We start from the raw sequence: 17,200 nt of genomic DNA, 5'->3' as shown, positions 1-17,200 counted from the left end.
TTCCACCTCTGGCCACGAACCATCTTGTCTTTGGTTCCCTTTGCTCATGGATATCCTCCGCTGTGGTTTGGGGATGGCAGTTGCCTGTCAGCATGTCCCAGTCTGTGTTTTGTGCAGGGACGTGTGCTGCAGCCCAGCCTGGTCGATTGGCCCCTGTCCCGACTCAGCTCTTCCCCACCGGCAGCTGACAGCCCGAGGTTCAGCCGAAAAGACAGCAGTCTCGGCGTGTGCGAGCCTGCCGCGGAGCCTGCTTGTCGCTCTGTGGGGCAGGCGTACCTCTAACACCCAGGAGAGATCCTGAAACGGCTTCAAGTGGGTTTTCCAGGCGCGTGCAGTGTCTTTCGCAGTCAGTAGTACAGCTGCACAGGGGCTGTAGTACAGCTGCACAGGGGCTGTAGTACAGCTGCACAGGGGCTGTAGGCTCCCACCCACGGAAGGGTTGGCAGATGCGGGTGAGCTGTGAGTGCCCTTGGACAGGTGAGATGGCTCTTACGCCGTTGGGATTCTTTGCTCCAAAAACCATTTAGGAGACACGTAGGGACAAGGGACAACACCCTCCATTTCTGCATCCCTGCTTCTCCCACTTCAAAGGTAGGCAGAATTGTAAGCACAAGTGAGTCTGGAAAGTTAAGTGTATTCAGAGAAATGTGTTATTGAATACCTTGTGTTAATTTAAACACCTTCTGCCTGCCAGGCTGGGGGGAGAGGAGCGTTGCCAGCTGGATCTAGATCTGTCTCAGAGCATCCTTACTTCAAGTCCCGTGCTAAAACCAGTGCAGCATAAGGAACTGCCGTGCATGAACACCAGGCTCTGCCGTCCAGGCGGCTGCTCAGCAGGGAATACCAGAGGGGATGCTTGCCCAATATTTTGTTTGGTTTTGCCTTCCTACTTGTCATAGCTCCTCTCCTCCCACTCCCTTGCAACTGGAACACGCATCTGATACTGGGTTTGGTGGTTGTGCAAGGCTCGCATGTAGTCTTGGATAGCCAGATGTGGGAACCAAATCTCTCCGTTTTTATCTTGTGCTGAGAACACCTTTGCACATTTTGCCCCCTTGCACCACTTTCCTGCTACCTGCAGATAAGGGTACTCGGAGCCATCGTGTCTTGAAAAATAAGGGAGAATCGGAGGCTGAGCGAGGATCACAGTTTTAATGCGTGATTGTGATGTGAGGGCTGTAGACATCTTGATGAGAGGTTCAGGGATAAAGGTGAATAAAAGAGCATCCAGCTTGCTCTGTGTCCCCGCAGAGTGAAAAGTGTGGGCTGTTGGCACGTTCTCCAGCAGTGGGCAGGGACTGAAAGAAATAAGAGGGCCAGGTCCTAGGATATTTCTGCTCCACTGGCTGGGCAGTATGAGGAGGGGCAGGCAGCTTTGTCCTGTGGCTGTGCAGCCTGCCAAGTTGCCTTTAATCCAGGGTTTGTAGCCCAAATATATCTATGTCAGGAAGCTCCAACCCCAAGTGACCATGGCCAGTCATTCTTGCGTTGAGAATCTTCTGGCCGAGGCTTACAAAGATGTCAGTTTCTTTGATTTAATTCCATATAAACTGCCGAATTATTTTCCTTTAGAGGTTTGCAAATTATGGAAGCATAAACCACGCTAATGATCCGATAAGGACAGCTTTGGATGCGTTCCCAAGAACGGCTACCCCTGGGCAGGATGTGTTTGGAGAGAGTTGATGGAGAGCAGTCTGCCACGCTCACCTGGCTGCCTTCCTTGGGCCCCCCCTCCCCAAATTCCTCCATCTCTCAGGAACGAGAATCATTTCCTTTCCGGCTTCTTGCAGAGGCAAGGGCCCAGCAGACCTGGAGTTATCTCAGGAATGTGTGTAAACACCGAGTTCAATGGGATGCTGTTTGCCCCCCTCTCCTGGGGGGGTTTAAGAAGGGGTTAATACGAGTTTGTTTTACGGGTTCCTAGCCCTGAGAATTGTCTTCCTCGGAGGGCGACCCGGCTGACCCGAGTCCCTGTGTGTGCATTTCCCAGCATAAAGGGGAGATTCGGGGGCCCCGCCACGCGGGTGGAATTTCGGTCCTCTAAGAACAAGGAGATGAAAGACCAAGGTGGTCTTCCTGCTAAACAGGGACCTCGGAGATGGTGTAGGATCGCAGTGCACGTGCACTGGACTCAGCGTGTCGCGTGACGGTGTAACTAACAGGATTTAGGCAATCCTTGGACAGAAACAGATTTGCAACTAGGAGAAGGGTGGGGGTTACACACGGTTCTGGTGCCCCCATCTTCAAAGACTGTTGAAATGTAAGCAGGGGGACAAAACCTTAGAAATGATGTACGGGCTGGGACAACATGCATTTCAACGAGAGGCATAAAGAACTCCATCTGTTTGTCAAAAAAAAAATTCAGAGGTAAGTTCGTTACGGTGTACGAGTACGTTACTAATGAGATCCGCCTGGGCACCAAAGTACTCGTAGATTTAGAGTAAGCAGCAGCAACCAGAACCTAAAGCTAGACAAAATCGAGTTGAAAACAGGCGTGTTGATACCAACGAAATGGTTAATTCCTAGATGTGTTGTCAGCGCTGGTGACGCACTGAGGCTGGATCCCTTCCAGAAAACAACACTTTAAACCGAAGACAAAGAACTGGGCTTAGCACAGAGGTGATCAGTGGAATGGCTTGGCCTGGTATATACAAGGGGTCAAACTAGATGATTTAATGATCTCTTTTGGCCTGAAAGCTTTCTGTTCTCTTAAGAAGATAAATGAAAAAGCCCTTTCACAAAAAGCGAGCACTTGAGATATGTGTGTAATGAACTCTGCCGCTTCCAGGGGAACGGCGGAGCAGGATCTGCAGGAAGCGTGACCTTGCTGCCTGCAGGCTGCCTGAAGTTGGTGGCCATCTGTTTAGTGGCGGTGGCTCACCACCATCAAGGCCACCACTCTCACGCGTGACGTTTCTCAGCTCCGTTTTTAATTGCTGACTGACGCTGTCTCCCTGCATTTAAGTAACATTTGCTCCCTTATCTCCGTCAGGGTGAAGAGGCCAAGCGGTATGAGCAGCCTCCTGGGGAAGATTGGCTCCAAAAAGCAGAAGATGAGCACACTGGAGAAATCTAAACTGGACTGGGAGAACTTCAAGGAGGAGGAGGGGATTGTGGAGGAGCTGGCGATCCATAACCGAGGGAAAGACGGGTAAGAGGGACTTTACCTAGTAGTAGTCCAGCATTTTCCACCACTTCCTATACATGTAGGAACCCCATCGCTTGCTACAGAGACTTCAGCAAAGCCATGGGATTTCTTAAGGATTTATCCTAGGGATATATAAAGCCAGTAGCTGCTCTAGGTATCACACGGAGACAGGTAAGTCTGCAGGCACCTATCGCTTTCTGTTAACAACCTCATGAGTTCTTCAAGCCCAGCTAAAGTAGAGTCTGGCTGTGCTTTATCTTCTCTCCTACTACTGGCACAGATGCAGCGTGAACCGGTCTAATGCAGCACTCCCATGAGGAAACACAATTGCCTTTGCCCTGTTTTCTTTTTTTTTTTCTTTTTTTAAAAAAGTCTCAAATTGGGAGGTATGTTTTTTGTTCTGCTCTTCAAATGACATGTTCCAGCTGTGTCTGTCCTCCCTCCTCCTGCATAAAGATGTATGCAAACCCAGAACAGCTGGCAAGGTGCGTTAAAGATATGGCAGCACTGGGCGTTGATTGTGTGCATCAAGCAATGTTCACTCCAATGAAGTTAATGGAAGTGTCGTAAAAGTAAATGGCGATGCTGTAAATAAAACAGAAAGTTAATAACATGCACTGCAGGGAAGGATAATAAGATCAGAAGCGGCATTTCCACTACAAGTGCTTTGCTAAGCCCTGGGAAAACGTAACCGGCTTAGTGGACAGCTCATAAAATGTATTTTTATTGTAAGCTGTTCTTTTACTCTGCGGGAAAAACTCAGAGCTTCTGCATTCCAACAGATTGGATTTTATATTTCAAACAGATATTTTATAACTGCTGGGTTTTTTCAGTTTGGTCTTGCACCCTTCCACAGCACCCCTTCTCTGTCAGATCTGCCCTGATCTGTTTCTGGACACTTGCCCTTGAACCAGTAGAGCAATTCAGTAGGAGTGCTGGAGGGGGGCAGGTATTCCTCCGAGATCCCTGAAATCCAAGGAGGTGAGCGATTTACATCACATACAGGTGTGGCAGAGCACGCGTGCACCAGATCATCGCCGATGCTGTCTGCGGCATGGCGAACGCTACGGTCAGAGCCCCCGAACGCCAGGCTCTCCGTTGAAATGGCCTGTGCCAGGAGCCTGGAGGCAGAGCCAGGCCATGTACCAGGCTCCTTCCGAGATGGAGGAAGAAGAGGAAGGTGAGCTTCTCCTATGAAGCCCCATCAGGAGCTGCAGGCTGCTTTGAGACAACCCAGCTCCAGGGATGGGTCCTGTTTCTGTCTGTGGCACCTGGCTGGTTTGTTCTAACGGGATGTGGAGTGAGAATTCGCCCTATGCATACATCCGAGTGGCTGCCAAGTGTGGTAACGGCTTTGGGCTTTCACTGCTCTGGACTGGGCTGATGGTGGTAGTATCACCATTAAAAGCCAGACCGTCTGCTGCCGATTGCTGGCACACACTGTTTCTTTCCACAGTCGGTGGAATCAGCCGGAATCAGGGTCCATCGCTCTCAGCTGGACTGTACACACCCCAAAGAGGCCAGGCTGCCCTGCATGAGTGTTTTGTGGCATCTCTTCCTTGTTCAAACCTAGTACGTCAAGCTTTCTTGGCCAGTGCTGTTTCCTTTCCCACCCCATACAAGCAGGACAAGCTCACTCTTCGCGCCTGGCAAACCTTTCCGGAGACGCTAATGTCCTTCAGTCCTTGAAGGCTGAAGAAGGGATCAGCACATTGAAAAGATGAGCAAAGCAGAGCAGCAATTTTAAGAGCATCCGTAAGCTTGGTCAGCTTTGGGGTTTGCTGCCCCTCACATCCCAGGTTAGAAAATCCACTGGGCTGTTGGCAAGTGATTTTTGTCATTAAACAAACAAGAAACATGATGCCGTGATAACTTTAGACACTCCTTACAAATCTGTTTGTGCTGGTCAGGCATGTAATGTAAAATATCTGCTCGCCATGAGTTACATCCACCTTCAAGGTGAAGGAAGGGAGAAGGGAGGACGCGCAGCCCACTGCATTTCTGCTTACAGGCCACCTGTAAACGCCCGTGATGTGAAGCGCGCTGCACCGTTACAGAGCAGCCGGCCTGCTCGGGCAGCAGATCACGCAGACACAGCTGCCGACAGCTTCAGGTCGTTTTGCAGGAGCCTGTTGTCCCTTCCGCAGCCGCCTCTTCTTTAATAATGCAGGCTCTGCTCACCCTTCAGCGGGCAATCATTTACACATCTCTGATAAAAATCGTAATGAGCGGTTGTTAACCCTTCAACCCAGGCAGGAGGGAGCGGGGTGCTGCCTTTATCCCTGGTGCCAATGTGCATTAGAAACCTCTGGTCCCTGCGTGTCCTGCTCTGTAATTAAAAACGTCTCCTTGACGAGGAGAGGAACAACTCCCTCCTGGAAGCATCTACCCAACGCCATGCCTGCCTGCGCACTACAGAGAAGGTCCATGCGTCTCTCGATGAAGGCAGGAGGCATTTCTTTTTGCTCAGAAGGGAAGGCTGTATTTCTCTTTTTTGCAGTAACCTTGCAGAAGTCGCTGTTCACAGCCCGGAGCTCCTCACGCCTTGGACCTCCCCGGTCCTTCTCCGGCAGCAACATGTGCTCGGCCAGCACACTGGTGGCCGGCTGAGCAACGGGGCCGCAGCATCTTTCTGCTGCTGATGCCAGTTATCAGCCTGCTGCAGCGTGGCCCCCGGATTCCCGAGGCAGAGGGGACACGTGCGGCCCCGTGGCTGCGTCCACCCTTGCCTCTGATTTTCCGCCCCTCGTATCAGCAGCCCCAGATGGTGATTTGCATTTCCCCAGCAGCAGGATCCGGGCTTGTGCAGTCTGGTTGTGTCAGATCCCGAGGGCCTGTCCTGGATTTGACAGGAGGGGCTGAAGTAAGGAGCGGAGGCAGCTATCCCCTTTGCTGTCGATCTCGCTGATGTGCTTTATAAATGGAAATGTGTAGCGGCCTCTTAATTGGGCCACCTTTGTAGGGCAGGCCCAGTGGGGGAGCAGCCCTGCTCCGGGTGCACTGGGTGACTGATGGCGACTGGCAGGGGACAGGCAGCACCAACGAAACCCTCCCCAGAGCAGTTTGCAGCTGCCCTCGTTAGCAGAGACAGCCTCTTCTCCCTTTACCTTCCTCTGCTGTGGATCACAGCTGCCCGGTTTCCACACAGGCTGATAATTTACGGGGAAAATATTGATTCAGGTAGCAAAGGTTATTTAGACAAGCCCAGGACGGGTGTTTGTGCCGCGCTCGTGCACTTTGCCCTGCCGTTTGGCAGCGCCTTGCTGCAGGCTGGGAACCGGAGACGGAACTGCAGCTCAGGCGCAGGGTTCGGGGTGTGGTGGGGCAGGGGGGCTTGCACCAACCCTGCAGACCTGCTGCTTCCCTGTTTGTGTCCGTCGGCACCCCCAGCCTCCGTGTGCACGCAGTACAAGCCGGCCGGGCTTGTTCCCAGGCCGCCTGCCCCATAAACCCCGGTGTATGCACAGGTGGTGCCTTGCGGGGTCTGCTCTGGCCCCTGCGGTGCTTTTCTGTGGCCGGCCAAGGGCAACGGCACGGGGTAACGTCGCAGTTCCTGCTCCACGCAGAGCCGCTGGCTGCGGCCGTGAGACCGCATTCCTGGTTCATGATCCGTATCGATCCCTCAGGAGCTGGTCCTTGCCCGCTGGGGAGGCACGGCAGCCACGGAGGAGGAGGAGGAGGAGGAAGGCACTGACCCTTTGCTGGGGTTGGGAGCGGCAGAGGGGCCGAAGGAGCTTCAAGTTCAGTAGCTTGGGCTGTTGCTGCCCAAGCGGTCGGGGTGTTCCCAGGTTAACAGCGCTAAACCCTGTCCCTCGCCTTCCCGGCTGTGGTTGCGGCTGGTGTTTAGCAGCGGAGGGGGAGGGAAAACCACACACCCAGCAATACGACACACTGTGATACACAACGTGACCCCCCCGACTTCCTTCCCGTGGCCTCTCCGAGCCCGGCCCCAGGAGCCGGTTGCCTCCCTGCTTGCGGGGATGAAGGGAAGCGACACTCCCCTGCCCCTCTTTCCTCAGCCGGCGTGGGGAGGGGGCCTCAGCGCACGGCCCTCCTCTGACGGCGAGGGGCAGGGGGCCAGAAAAATACCTCCTCGCGGCCAGCACGCCGTCTGCGTTACGCCATGCTGGGTCCCTGCCCCTCGCAGCCGGCGGAGATGAGCTGACCCAGTTGTGTCAGCGCGAGACGGGCTCGGGCCGCGATGGGAATGGGGTGGCAGCAGGGACGCACGGGGCTGTTGGTCGGCTCGGGGGCAGAGCGGAGGCGGGGAATCACTGGCTGAAATTAATTTGGATTAATTCATTTCCCGTGACTGGGTGGGCAGGAGTGTCAGCAAGCAGCAAGGGCGAAGGCACCCTGGTCCTGGGAGCACATTCGGCACCGGTTCAATAGCTGTAGCATAAAGCAGAGACCTCCTCTCCAAAGGCAGCGCAGCCCAGGGACCGCTGCTGGTGGTGGGAGGGGGCTTCAACCTTCCCACGCAGTTGGGTCTTCAAGGACCTTCATGCACGCTGCCAGCCACCCGGGAGCCTGGAAAACCCGCAGAGCCTGCGATGCTCATCTTTCCTCCAGCCTTTGGTCTTGCTTTCAAGCAATGGGCTTCTCTGGTTAGCAGGCACCAGCTGTGGTGCAGGAAAAGCAGTGACCGGCAGAGAGAAGCCCGAATGCGGCGGCTCGTGGTGCCGAGCGTAACGACCTTGTCATGACAGCCGAGTGTGTGCCACCCTGGAACAAATGCAAAACAATTGTGATGATTCAATTACAGCTCCTGTTTTGAATTGCAATTTCGCTCCCTCTGTAGGTTAATTAGTAGCACAGCCCCGGGCTATCTGTGGCAAGGGTTTGCAACAAAGTACATTAAAATTCAGCTGCATGCCATTAATGAGCGGCAAGGTGCTTTTCCAGGCGCAGGCGTGCTTGCCTTCTTCCTTGCAGGGCTCAGGTGCCTCGCTGAGAGGGAGAAGTAAATACTCGGCGGTGGTTAGGAGCTGGTCTGTGGCTGGGAACCCCCTGGCCTGGATCCCTGAGCTGCTGCAGGCTTGCTGGGTGATGCTGTTGGTGTCCCTGCTGCTCCCGGTGCCCATTACCAGCTTGTATCGTGGGTCGTGCTGCTGTGGTTGGGTTTGAGACGCTTTGCGTGGGCAGGGTCGCCTGGGCAGCCTCAGAGCTGCCTCTCCTGCTGAGGACCTGCCCTGAGCCCGTTCAAGTTGTTTGTGAAGGTCATTTCTCAGCTGTAAAAGAGCTGGAACCAGAAGCAGCTAGCCCATGGCTCCAGCCTACGGGGACCCTTTGCCCCAGACCTCCGCGAGTCCCCCGGGGGACACCCATCAGGCCGAGGAGCAGTTTTGGTGTCTGTAGGAGACATTCAGTGCAGCGATCAGCTCATGGAAAGAGAGGAAGGGAGGCAGATGATGCCTTCCCTCCCTGCTCGTCTCTTGGGTCGGCTTTGCCCCGGGCCGGGGGCAGCGCTGGCTGCTGCGGGCACTGCTTACAGCCTCTGCCTCTCTGCCTCCCTGCAGGTACATCGAGAGGAAAGCGTTCCTGGAGCGCGTGGATCACAGGCAGTTCGAAATCGAACGCGACATCAGACTGAGCAGGATGAAGCCCTGATGTGCCGGGGGTGGCCGTGGGGGATCCTGCTCCCTTCTGTGCCCGAGCGCTGGCTGGGGGCTGCCAGCCACCGCCAGACCACCAGGCATGGAAACCGTTCTCTACCCAAGACTCAGCCTGTATGTCTCAACGTACGGGTTTTTCCTTTTACTGTAATAGTTTGGGGAGGGTATTTGTCAGTGGGCAGGGGGCACTTTGAGGGTTAAATGGTCCAGCAGGTGACAGAAGAGACCGGCATGGTTCTGGCAGGCGGCTTTCCAAGGAGAAGAGATGGTGGCACCCATCTTTTGCCAACCCCAGGTGCTTCTGGCAGCCGGAGGAGCCCCCGAGGCTGGGAGGGTGCTGGAGCCTGGGTTAAGGCTCGGCTGGTGTATTTGGCTGAGAGAGGAGCTGCAGGAAGGTTTCGTGGCTTCTGTGTGTGCACAAGCTGTGGGATTCGGGGCTGGAGCCTTTCTCCCCGCTCTGCCAGCCCCGCAGCACTCCCTACCCCTCCGTGCTGCGCTCCTGCCCGGACAAAGCCGAACTGTCTGTACTTGTTTGTGGGGTCTGATGATGCTGGGGGGGTTTTAAGCAAGCCGATGAAGAAATCCTTCCTTGTTCATGCTGTCAAGAAGATGGGAGCAGCTGCAGCAGGCAGGACGGGCCAGGATCCGAGCGTTCACTTGAATAAAGTATTCCATCCCCACACTCTTGCGTGCTGGCAGCGTGGTTTGTGCGGGAAGCAGAGGACAAAGAAATTAAGGGTCACATACAGTAACAAGCGTCTGACTGCGATCGTGAACACCCCTGCTCGGAGGTGACCGGTGTCTGCTTTGATAGCAGCCTGAGGGTCAGAGCAAGTGCTTGGATCGCTTTCCCTCTGCAGTCCTGGGGCTGGCGGTGGGATTAAATCCAGAATTGAGGAGTGATGGGGACAGTGTAGTCCTCCTGTAGCAGTGCTGCAGGAGTAAGGAAACCCACCCAAGGCCTGGCCACAAGGCAATGTCCCCCAAGGCAGGGACATTTCAGCAAGTGAAGCTGCCTGGGAGGGCAGACCGAGGCGCCTGGGCGTGGAGCGAGCGGCCGGAGCTGGAGGCCAGCGACGCACCGTCATCTCGGCCATCCCTTCGGCTCTGGCTGGCTGCGTTCAGCAGCTCCCGATGTTTGGCCCGTGCACGTCCTCGGAGCAGAGGTGCTCACTGGCCTTTCCCCACGGGATGCTCGGAGCCCGCTCGGTGGGGCAGCCCGTGCCGGCGCTGTGCCGGGGGCGAAAGCCGCACAAGCCCCATCCTTCCTGCTAACGGGGTGAGCGATGCTGCCGCTGGCCCCTTGCCCGCGGCTCTGAGCGTGGTCTCAGCTCACGTGTCAGCTGCTGAGTCAGCCCTTGCTCTGTGGCCGCGTTGCGGGATAGACGAGAACAAAACACCACGTGCTCGGGGGGAGCTGCCGCCTTTGGCGCCCTGTTATGTACAGAATCAGCTGTTACGGACCTGCTTAAACGAGCCTGAAATTGGACAGAAACAAAACGGGGGTGACGACATGTTTTCATCTCCAAACACTTCCAAGCCAGTTGCTGCTTTGCTTTTGTTTGCAAAAACAACCGGAGTCCCTGGCCAGGGCACCGTTGCGGGGAGGTTTCAGCTCGGGACTCCTGGCTGGCCGCGAGCAGCCCCGGCTGCCGGGCTGGACCTCGGAGGGGGCTGCGGTGTGAGGCTCCGGTAGCCAGGCTCTGGCCGGCCTGGGTGGTGCAGGACTCTGGCCTCCTCTCTCCTCCCCGTGTGCTGGGCTGGGGAGCCAGCCGGGTCCTGCCCTGCTCGCAGGGTCACTCCCAGCAGGGACCCCAATGCGCGCCGGGCTCGTTTTGCAGCAGATCCTCGCTGACGGCGAGATGCACGGGCGGCAGCTCGGCCAGGGCGGCCGCAAGCGGGGCTGGAGGGCTGGGCCAGCCGTAAGCGCTGAGCAAGCAGCAGGGGAAATGATTTGCCTTTTGCTGTACTTTGCTCTGCTGGGACTGAGGAGAGGAGGGGATGTTGGGGATCGTCTCTGCCCTGTATCGCCCCATGACTGCAGTGCTGGGTCCTCGCACGCTGGACGGGGGTGGGGAAGGGTCGTGTCACCCCCACGCAGGCTGGGTCCCCGCGGCGTCTGGCTCCCCGGGGGCTGCCGACCCAAATCCTCGCTGTGGCCAGGGCATCCTGGCTGCTGCTGGGTGCTGCCTGCCGTGTCGGGCCTCCGATGCGGCTGCCTTTTAGGCCTCGTTCTGCTCCAGCAGCTCGACAGCGTCTTGGGGTCTAGAAATGGAAGATAATTCTGTGTGTTGTGTGATAAGCAAGAGCTGAGCGGAGATGCAACAGGGGAACCTTTGGGGATCCCGAAGGCCAGAGGCACTAAACCCAGCCCTGCTCTTAAAACCCTTAAAGAGCTCCCGGCTGTGTCCAGAGAGAGCTCTGCAGCAGCACCGGGCTCCAGACAGCTCGGGGGGGTGGCTTTGGATTTACACGCATGCTAACGGTGTGTTAGTGGGATCTGGCCAGTGCAGCCTCCACTGGCACGCCGGTAAATTGGGAACATCGGTGACCCCGGCGTAAGGGATCCTGCCTGCCAGCGCAGCACTGCGCTCCAAAAGCTCTCCGGCCTCTCTTCGCTGGGTTTTTTTCCTTCAGCTGAGCAAACGTGGAAAATTTTGAAATCTTGGAAGCAATTTGACCTGCTGGAAAAGTGCGGTTTAATGGCGGTGGCCGAGAGCCTCGGCTCCCCTCTCCGCTGGGCTCCCCAGCTCACGGCAGCACGGCGTGCCCGGCTCGGCTCGGAGGATGCCAGGCTGCGGTGCCAGCTCCCGGCCCGGCAAGCTGGGACGGGCTCGGCGGGACGGCCGGGAGGCAGCCTCCAGCCTGGGGCTGATTCCTGGCTTCCTCCACGCGTGCTCCCAAGCGTCCCGCGTTTTTGCTTGGTTGGATCATGTATTCCTCGCCTCTCTTTCCTGAACACGAGGAGTGATTTACAGGTCTCCAGAAAACACAGCTTGGCTGCTTAGGAAGGAAAAAAAAAAAAAAGCCCAAACCCCACTCTGCTTGCTATTTCCATCGCCCGGCCGCCTTCCCACGAAGGGGGGTGGCCCCGGTACCTGCCAGCCCTCGGCATCCCCGCCAGCCCTGAGCTTTCTGGAAGGGAGCAAAGCTCCCAGGAGATGCGGATCCCTCTTTCAAGATGTCCCCACCTTGAGCCGTCTTCTCCGGGAAGCTCACGTGTCCTCTGTGGGTCGGGACCAACCCAGGGCATTTACTCGGGATAATTTTGGCCCTGCAAGGAGTCCCTCGCGGCTGAGCATCACCTCGCCCCGAGGAGCTCCCCCTTCCCCGGCTGCCTGAAGGAGCCCCTTGTGCAGCTGGGCCCCGAACAAGGCAGCGATTGTGCCCGTGTGCCCCGACGGTCGGGGCTTCTGCTGCAGCGGCCGCGTTCCGGAGCCGCGGCAAAACCGGCTGCGTCCAACCTGCGCCCGCGGGCTCGCCTTTATTGAGCTGTCCGACGGGGTTTGGGGAGGCTGTTACCGGGCCACGGGAATTGCTGACGGGGAGGTAACGTCGTGCATTTAAAACTGCTTCGGTGATAGGGACGCAGGAATAAACGTCTGGCTCTCGAGGTGGGAGGAGGTTGAGAGCTGGCTGCCTGGGGGGTGCATCCCGAGGGCCCCCGCTGGGCCATCCCAAGGACCGTGATGGGATTCGGGGCCAGCCGAGGTGCCCTGGGAGGCATCTCCCCGCAGCCCGGGCAGCAGTTCCCCGCGGGGACCGGGGCCAGGAGGAGCTGCTGCCCGGGAGGTGATGCTGAGGGCACCGCATCCTCTTCTCCAAGCTGCTGTTTTCAGCCTCTCCCACCTCTTTTCCTCGCAGCAACGTCCCGTCCGGCACCGCAGCGGGGTTTCTGGCTGCGGTGGGTTCAGGACTAACGGGGAGTAACGGGGTGGCTCGCAGGTCTCCCACCCCATCCGAGCGAGGGTCCCCACCCCGGGGCATCCTCGCGCCGGTGGTGGGTGCTGGCACCGGCGTTTGAGGTTCAGCCGGCGGCGGTGGCACAGCCAGCCCTTCCCGCTCCCAGCGGCGAGCCCCGGCCGGGGGCGAGGATCAGCGCCAGCCCTCGCCGGGGGATGAATGGGGAGATGAACAGAGCCGCTACTGTTGGGGCAGCCCGAGGCCCGCGCTCCGCCTCGGCTTTTCTGGAGATGAGGGGGTGCCCCGCCAGCCTGCTCTCCGGAAAGGCGAGCGGTCTCCCCCGCCGTCTCCTCTCCGCAGCTCAAAACCGACCCAGCGCCACGGAAAGGCATGGGGATAAATCCTTGTTGTGATCCTGTTGGGTCCTGTGATATTACAAGCCAAGAGAAATGTCCTCATTATTTCCAGAATATTGAAGTCTAATAAATCCCGTCCTGCCTTACAGGATTTATTTCTCCGTTCATTGCTAGGAGACTCAGTCCCGTGTAATCCTATTGCTGCTCCAGGAGGCGGGAGGCGGCTTTCCGAAGCACGGACCTGGCGGGGCCGCGGGCAGGTGCTGCGGGCAGGAGCAGGCAGGAGCTGGCAGCCCTGTCCGGAGCTGCCGGTCTCCGCTGGGGATGGCCCCAGCCCCGCAAGTGTCCCAGTGCCACCCCCTTTTCCCGGGATGTCCCACTGTCCCGGAGCTGTGCCCCGGCGTGGGTTCACCGAAACGCATCCCCTCTGACGGTTGGGGCATGGCTGGGCCAACGGGGCATTAATCGGCAATTAGCCAATTAACGCGGCATGGCATGGCACAGCACAGCCTGCTCCCCCGGTCCCACCTGCTCCCCACCCTGCTCCCCCGAGCCCCCCATTTGGGGTCTTCTGACACCCTCCCATGCCAAGACCCAGCGGGAAAAGCCGGGAAAAGCCAGGCCCGGCACAGACAGTCCCCCGCAGCCGTGGCGGCAGCCTGCCCGGCGCGGAGCCGGCCGTGCCTGGCTCGCTGGACGCGGGGGGACTCTCCCAAAGACAATGACGGACACATGAATACGGCTGGAAATTTCACCAACAAAGTGTTTTCCATAGCAACCGTTGCTGGGGCAACCTGCATCCCGAGCAGCATCCATCCCAGCCCCGCATCCCCCGGAGCCGGAGCCGGTGAAGAGCCACGGTGTGGGACCGGTGGGGCCCTCGCTGTACCCCACCGCCAGCGGCACGGGGATGCTCCGGCTGCACCGACCCGGCTCTGAGCATCCCCAGCGCCGCCGGGCCCCCGTAATGCTCCACTTTTGATCTTCTTCTTGGCATTTCATGTTCTTAGAGGTGGGAGAAGCCGAAGGGAGACCTGTTGGTGCCTGCGGCCCCCCGGGCGCTTGGCTGCGGAAGCAGGGGGGGCGCAGGAGCCGTTGCCAGCTCAGGGCGCTGAGCAGATGCGAGCAGCGATTTTGGCTCCGATGCACCGAAAATGGCCAGGATCGAGTATCGACAGGAGATGCTTTGATCTCAGCATCGCCACGGGGAGGGGGAAAAATTAAATCCCTGCTGCTTTTAAGTACCAAAGCGGGGAGCTCGCGGCCCCTCGGCGCCCGCCCGAAGCCGTGCGGTGGCAGGTTGACCTGGGGACGCCCTGGGGATGCCAGGAGAGACCCTCGCTGCCGCCGCGCGGGCCCTCGCCGGGCTCAGGGTCTCCGAAGCAAACACACCGGGGCCTCGTGGGATCGGCTGCGGTGGCGGGAGAGGGGCCGGGGAGCTCGGAGCCCCTCCTGGGAATGCCCACGGGGCTCAGCCCCTGCGCTGTCACCACTGTCACCGCTGCCACCAGCAAGAGGAAACCGCGGTCTTCCGGCTGCGCCTGCCAGGGTGGCTGCGGTTTGTGGGCACGACCGCAGTCTCTGCTGCCAGATATCTCCTACCCTCGGCTGTGCCTCAGTTTCCCCGTCCGCCAGCGATGCACCGGGAAACCTGTCTCCGAGCAGGGGATGGTGCGGGGAGGCTGCTGGTGCCGGGGGATGGTGATGGTGGTTCTCGGGGAGCGGAACGAGCCCCGCTTTTTGGGGAAAGGCACGTGTTTGCAATCTGGCCTCGACTCCGCTGCCGCGTGCCGGCGTGGCCCAAAGGTAACCCCCGAGGGCGAGCACGGGCGAGAGGAAATGCGGTGGCGGGGGAACGCGGGCCGGGAGGCATGTGCACGGGCAGAGGCGCATTCCTGCCCTGCCTCGGCAAGCGCCGCTCGCTCGCCGGCCCCGCGGCTCTCACGCAGGCTCGCTCGCCGCCCCCTCGCGTGTGCAGCCACGTGGCCCCGGGCTCCCTTCGCGTGCTCCCTGCACGTGCTTCGCACGCTCGCTGGGCACCCCCGCATCCTGCCTGCTCTGGCCGTGCTCACGCGCAGCCCCGTGCTCCCCGCTGCCTGCGCACACCCGGCTCTCGCACGCCGCTGCGCTGGGCCACGCTCGCTAAGTGAGCAGCATGTCAGCGCAGCTCGCGCACGTCTGTGCGGCTCATGCACGTCCTTGCAGCTTGTGCATGTCCCGCAGGTCGTCTGCCTCCATGCAGCTCACACGTGTCCTGCAGCTCATGCAGCCTGCATGTCTGCTAGATCATGCAGGCCCATGCAGCTTACCACATCTTGCAGGTCGTGCATGCCCATGCAGCTTGCACATCCTGCAGCTCACGCATCTGTGCAACTCGCACACGTGCCTCCCACGAGCTCCCAGCTCGCGGGGAGCTCCGCAGCCGCCCTCCCAGCCTGCTCCCAGCTCCGTGCGGATGCCGGCAGCGCCGGAGCTGCGGGCAGAGACTGCGGCTCAGCGTGCAGCGGCGTCAAGCCCGGGCTCGCCGGCTGTCGGGGCGCCTGCGGGCCACGTGGCCGGGCTGTTGGAACAGGCCGGGTGGGCAGCGTGCCCGCTGCCGTGGTGTGCCGTGGTGTGCCGTGGTGTGCCATGACGTGCCGCCGCCCTGCAGCAGCACCCGGGCTGGCGCAGGACGTGCAGCCGTGGGAAAACAAACAACAGGAGAGAAGGGTTTGAACCCAAGGGGTTCATTTCCGCTGCCACCCCCAGGCGGGGACCCCCCCACTCCGCCAGCTGGGGAAGGCGAGGGGCTGCGGGGGAGCAACACCGCTGCCCCCCCACCCTGTGCCACCCCCGCTGTGTGCACCCCCCGCCCTGGTGTGCGCTGCCCTTGCAGCCCCCCCCCATTGCACACCCCCCCCACCTTATACACCCCCTTACACACCCCCCTTGCACAGCCATTGCACCTGCACCCATTACCTGCCCCTTATACACCCCCTTACACCCCCCTGCCCATTACACACCCATCACCTGCCCAGAACACCCCGTTACACACCCGCTGCACGCCTGTCGCACGCACGCCTGTCGCACACTTTTCACGGACACCTCCCCCTGCCACACACCCGTTACACACACACGCATGTCCCAAAGCCCGTTACACGCCTGTGACGCACGCCCCTGCCTGCTACACCCCTGTAACCCCCCATTACACCCCTGTAATGCCCCATTACACCCCTATAGCACCCCATTACACCCCCCTGCCCCTTACCCCCCGTAACACTCCTGTTGCACCCCCTGCCCGTTACACACCTACAACACCCCCACTGCACCCCCGTTCCACACCCATCAGATGCCCGCTTACCCCCGATACACCCTGGGGCACCCCCCTCCCCGATATCTCTGTTAGACGCCAAATACACCCCAGTACTCCCCCGCCGTGCCCGCTGCACACCTTTTGCACCCTCATTACCCTTTGCACCTCCATTGCACCCCCGTTACCCTTTACACACCCATTGCACTCCCAGTACACACTCGTTACACACCGTTTACCCTCTGCACACCCTTTGCACCCCAGTTGCATCTCCATTACCCTTTGCACTCCTTTTGCACACCCATTGCCCTTTGCACACCCATTGCACCCCCGTTGCACCCCCATTACCCTTTGCACTCCTTTTGCACACCCATTGCCCTTTGCACACCCGTTATGCACCCTTTACCTTTTCCACACCCTTTGTACATCTCTTACACACCCGTTACACACCGTTTACCCTCTGCACCCCCGTTGCACCCCCATTACCCTTTGCATACCCCTTTGAACCCCCGTTGCACACCCGTTACCCTCTGCACACCCTCTGCACACCCTCTGCACATCCGTTACACAGCCGTTGCCCTTTGCACACCCATTGCACACCTGTTACATGCCCTTTGCACACCCATTACACACCGTTTACCCTCTGCACACCGTTGCACCCCCATTACCCTTTGCACACCCATTGCACCCCCGTTGCACCCCCATTACTCTTTGCACACCCTTTGCACACCCATTACCCTCTGCACGCTCTTTGCACACCCGTTACACACCCGTTGCCCTTTGCACACCCGTTACACACCATTTACCCTCTGCACCCCCGTTGCACCCCCGTTACCCTCTGCGCCCCCGCTGCACCCCCGTTACCTTTTGCACACCCGTTGCCTACCCC

The 17,200-nt window shown here is 59.0% G+C and overlaps 1 protein-coding gene across 4 annotated transcripts in view; it reads left to right on the top strand.

Annotated features, from left to right (window-relative positions):
• CFDP1 (craniofacial development protein 1) overlaps nucleotides 1-9,445 on the top strand; it is a 67,386-nt gene extending 57,941 nt beyond the window's left edge. Inside the window, exons 6-8 of one of the 4 annotated variants that reach the window (XR_012675342.1) lie at nucleotides 2,993-3,151; nucleotides 4,154-4,328; nucleotides 8,668-8,744. Coding sequence is in view for 2 of the 4 variants with exons in the window: in XM_075160985.1 (XP_075017086.1) it covers nucleotides 2,993-3,151; nucleotides 8,668-8,758 (250 nt within the window). In the remaining 2 variants the exon portion in view is untranslated. Of the gene's footprint in view, nucleotides 1-2,992; nucleotides 3,152-3,520; nucleotides 4,133-4,153; nucleotides 4,329-8,667 lie in introns of those variants that run through there. The other 3 variants (XM_075160985.1, XM_075160986.1, XR_012675343.1) reach the window with 3 other exon arrangements.
• The last annotated feature ends 7,755 nt before the right edge of the window (nucleotides 9,446-17,200 follow it).

Source organism: Calonectris borealis, chromosome 12 (assembly GCF_964195595.1).
Source record: "Calonectris borealis chromosome 12, bCalBor7.hap1.2, whole genome shotgun sequence".
Lineage (NCBI taxonomy): Eukaryota > Metazoa > Chordata > Aves > Procellariiformes > Procellariidae > Calonectris > Calonectris borealis.
This window is presented reverse-complemented; position numbering and strand designations above follow the sequence as displayed.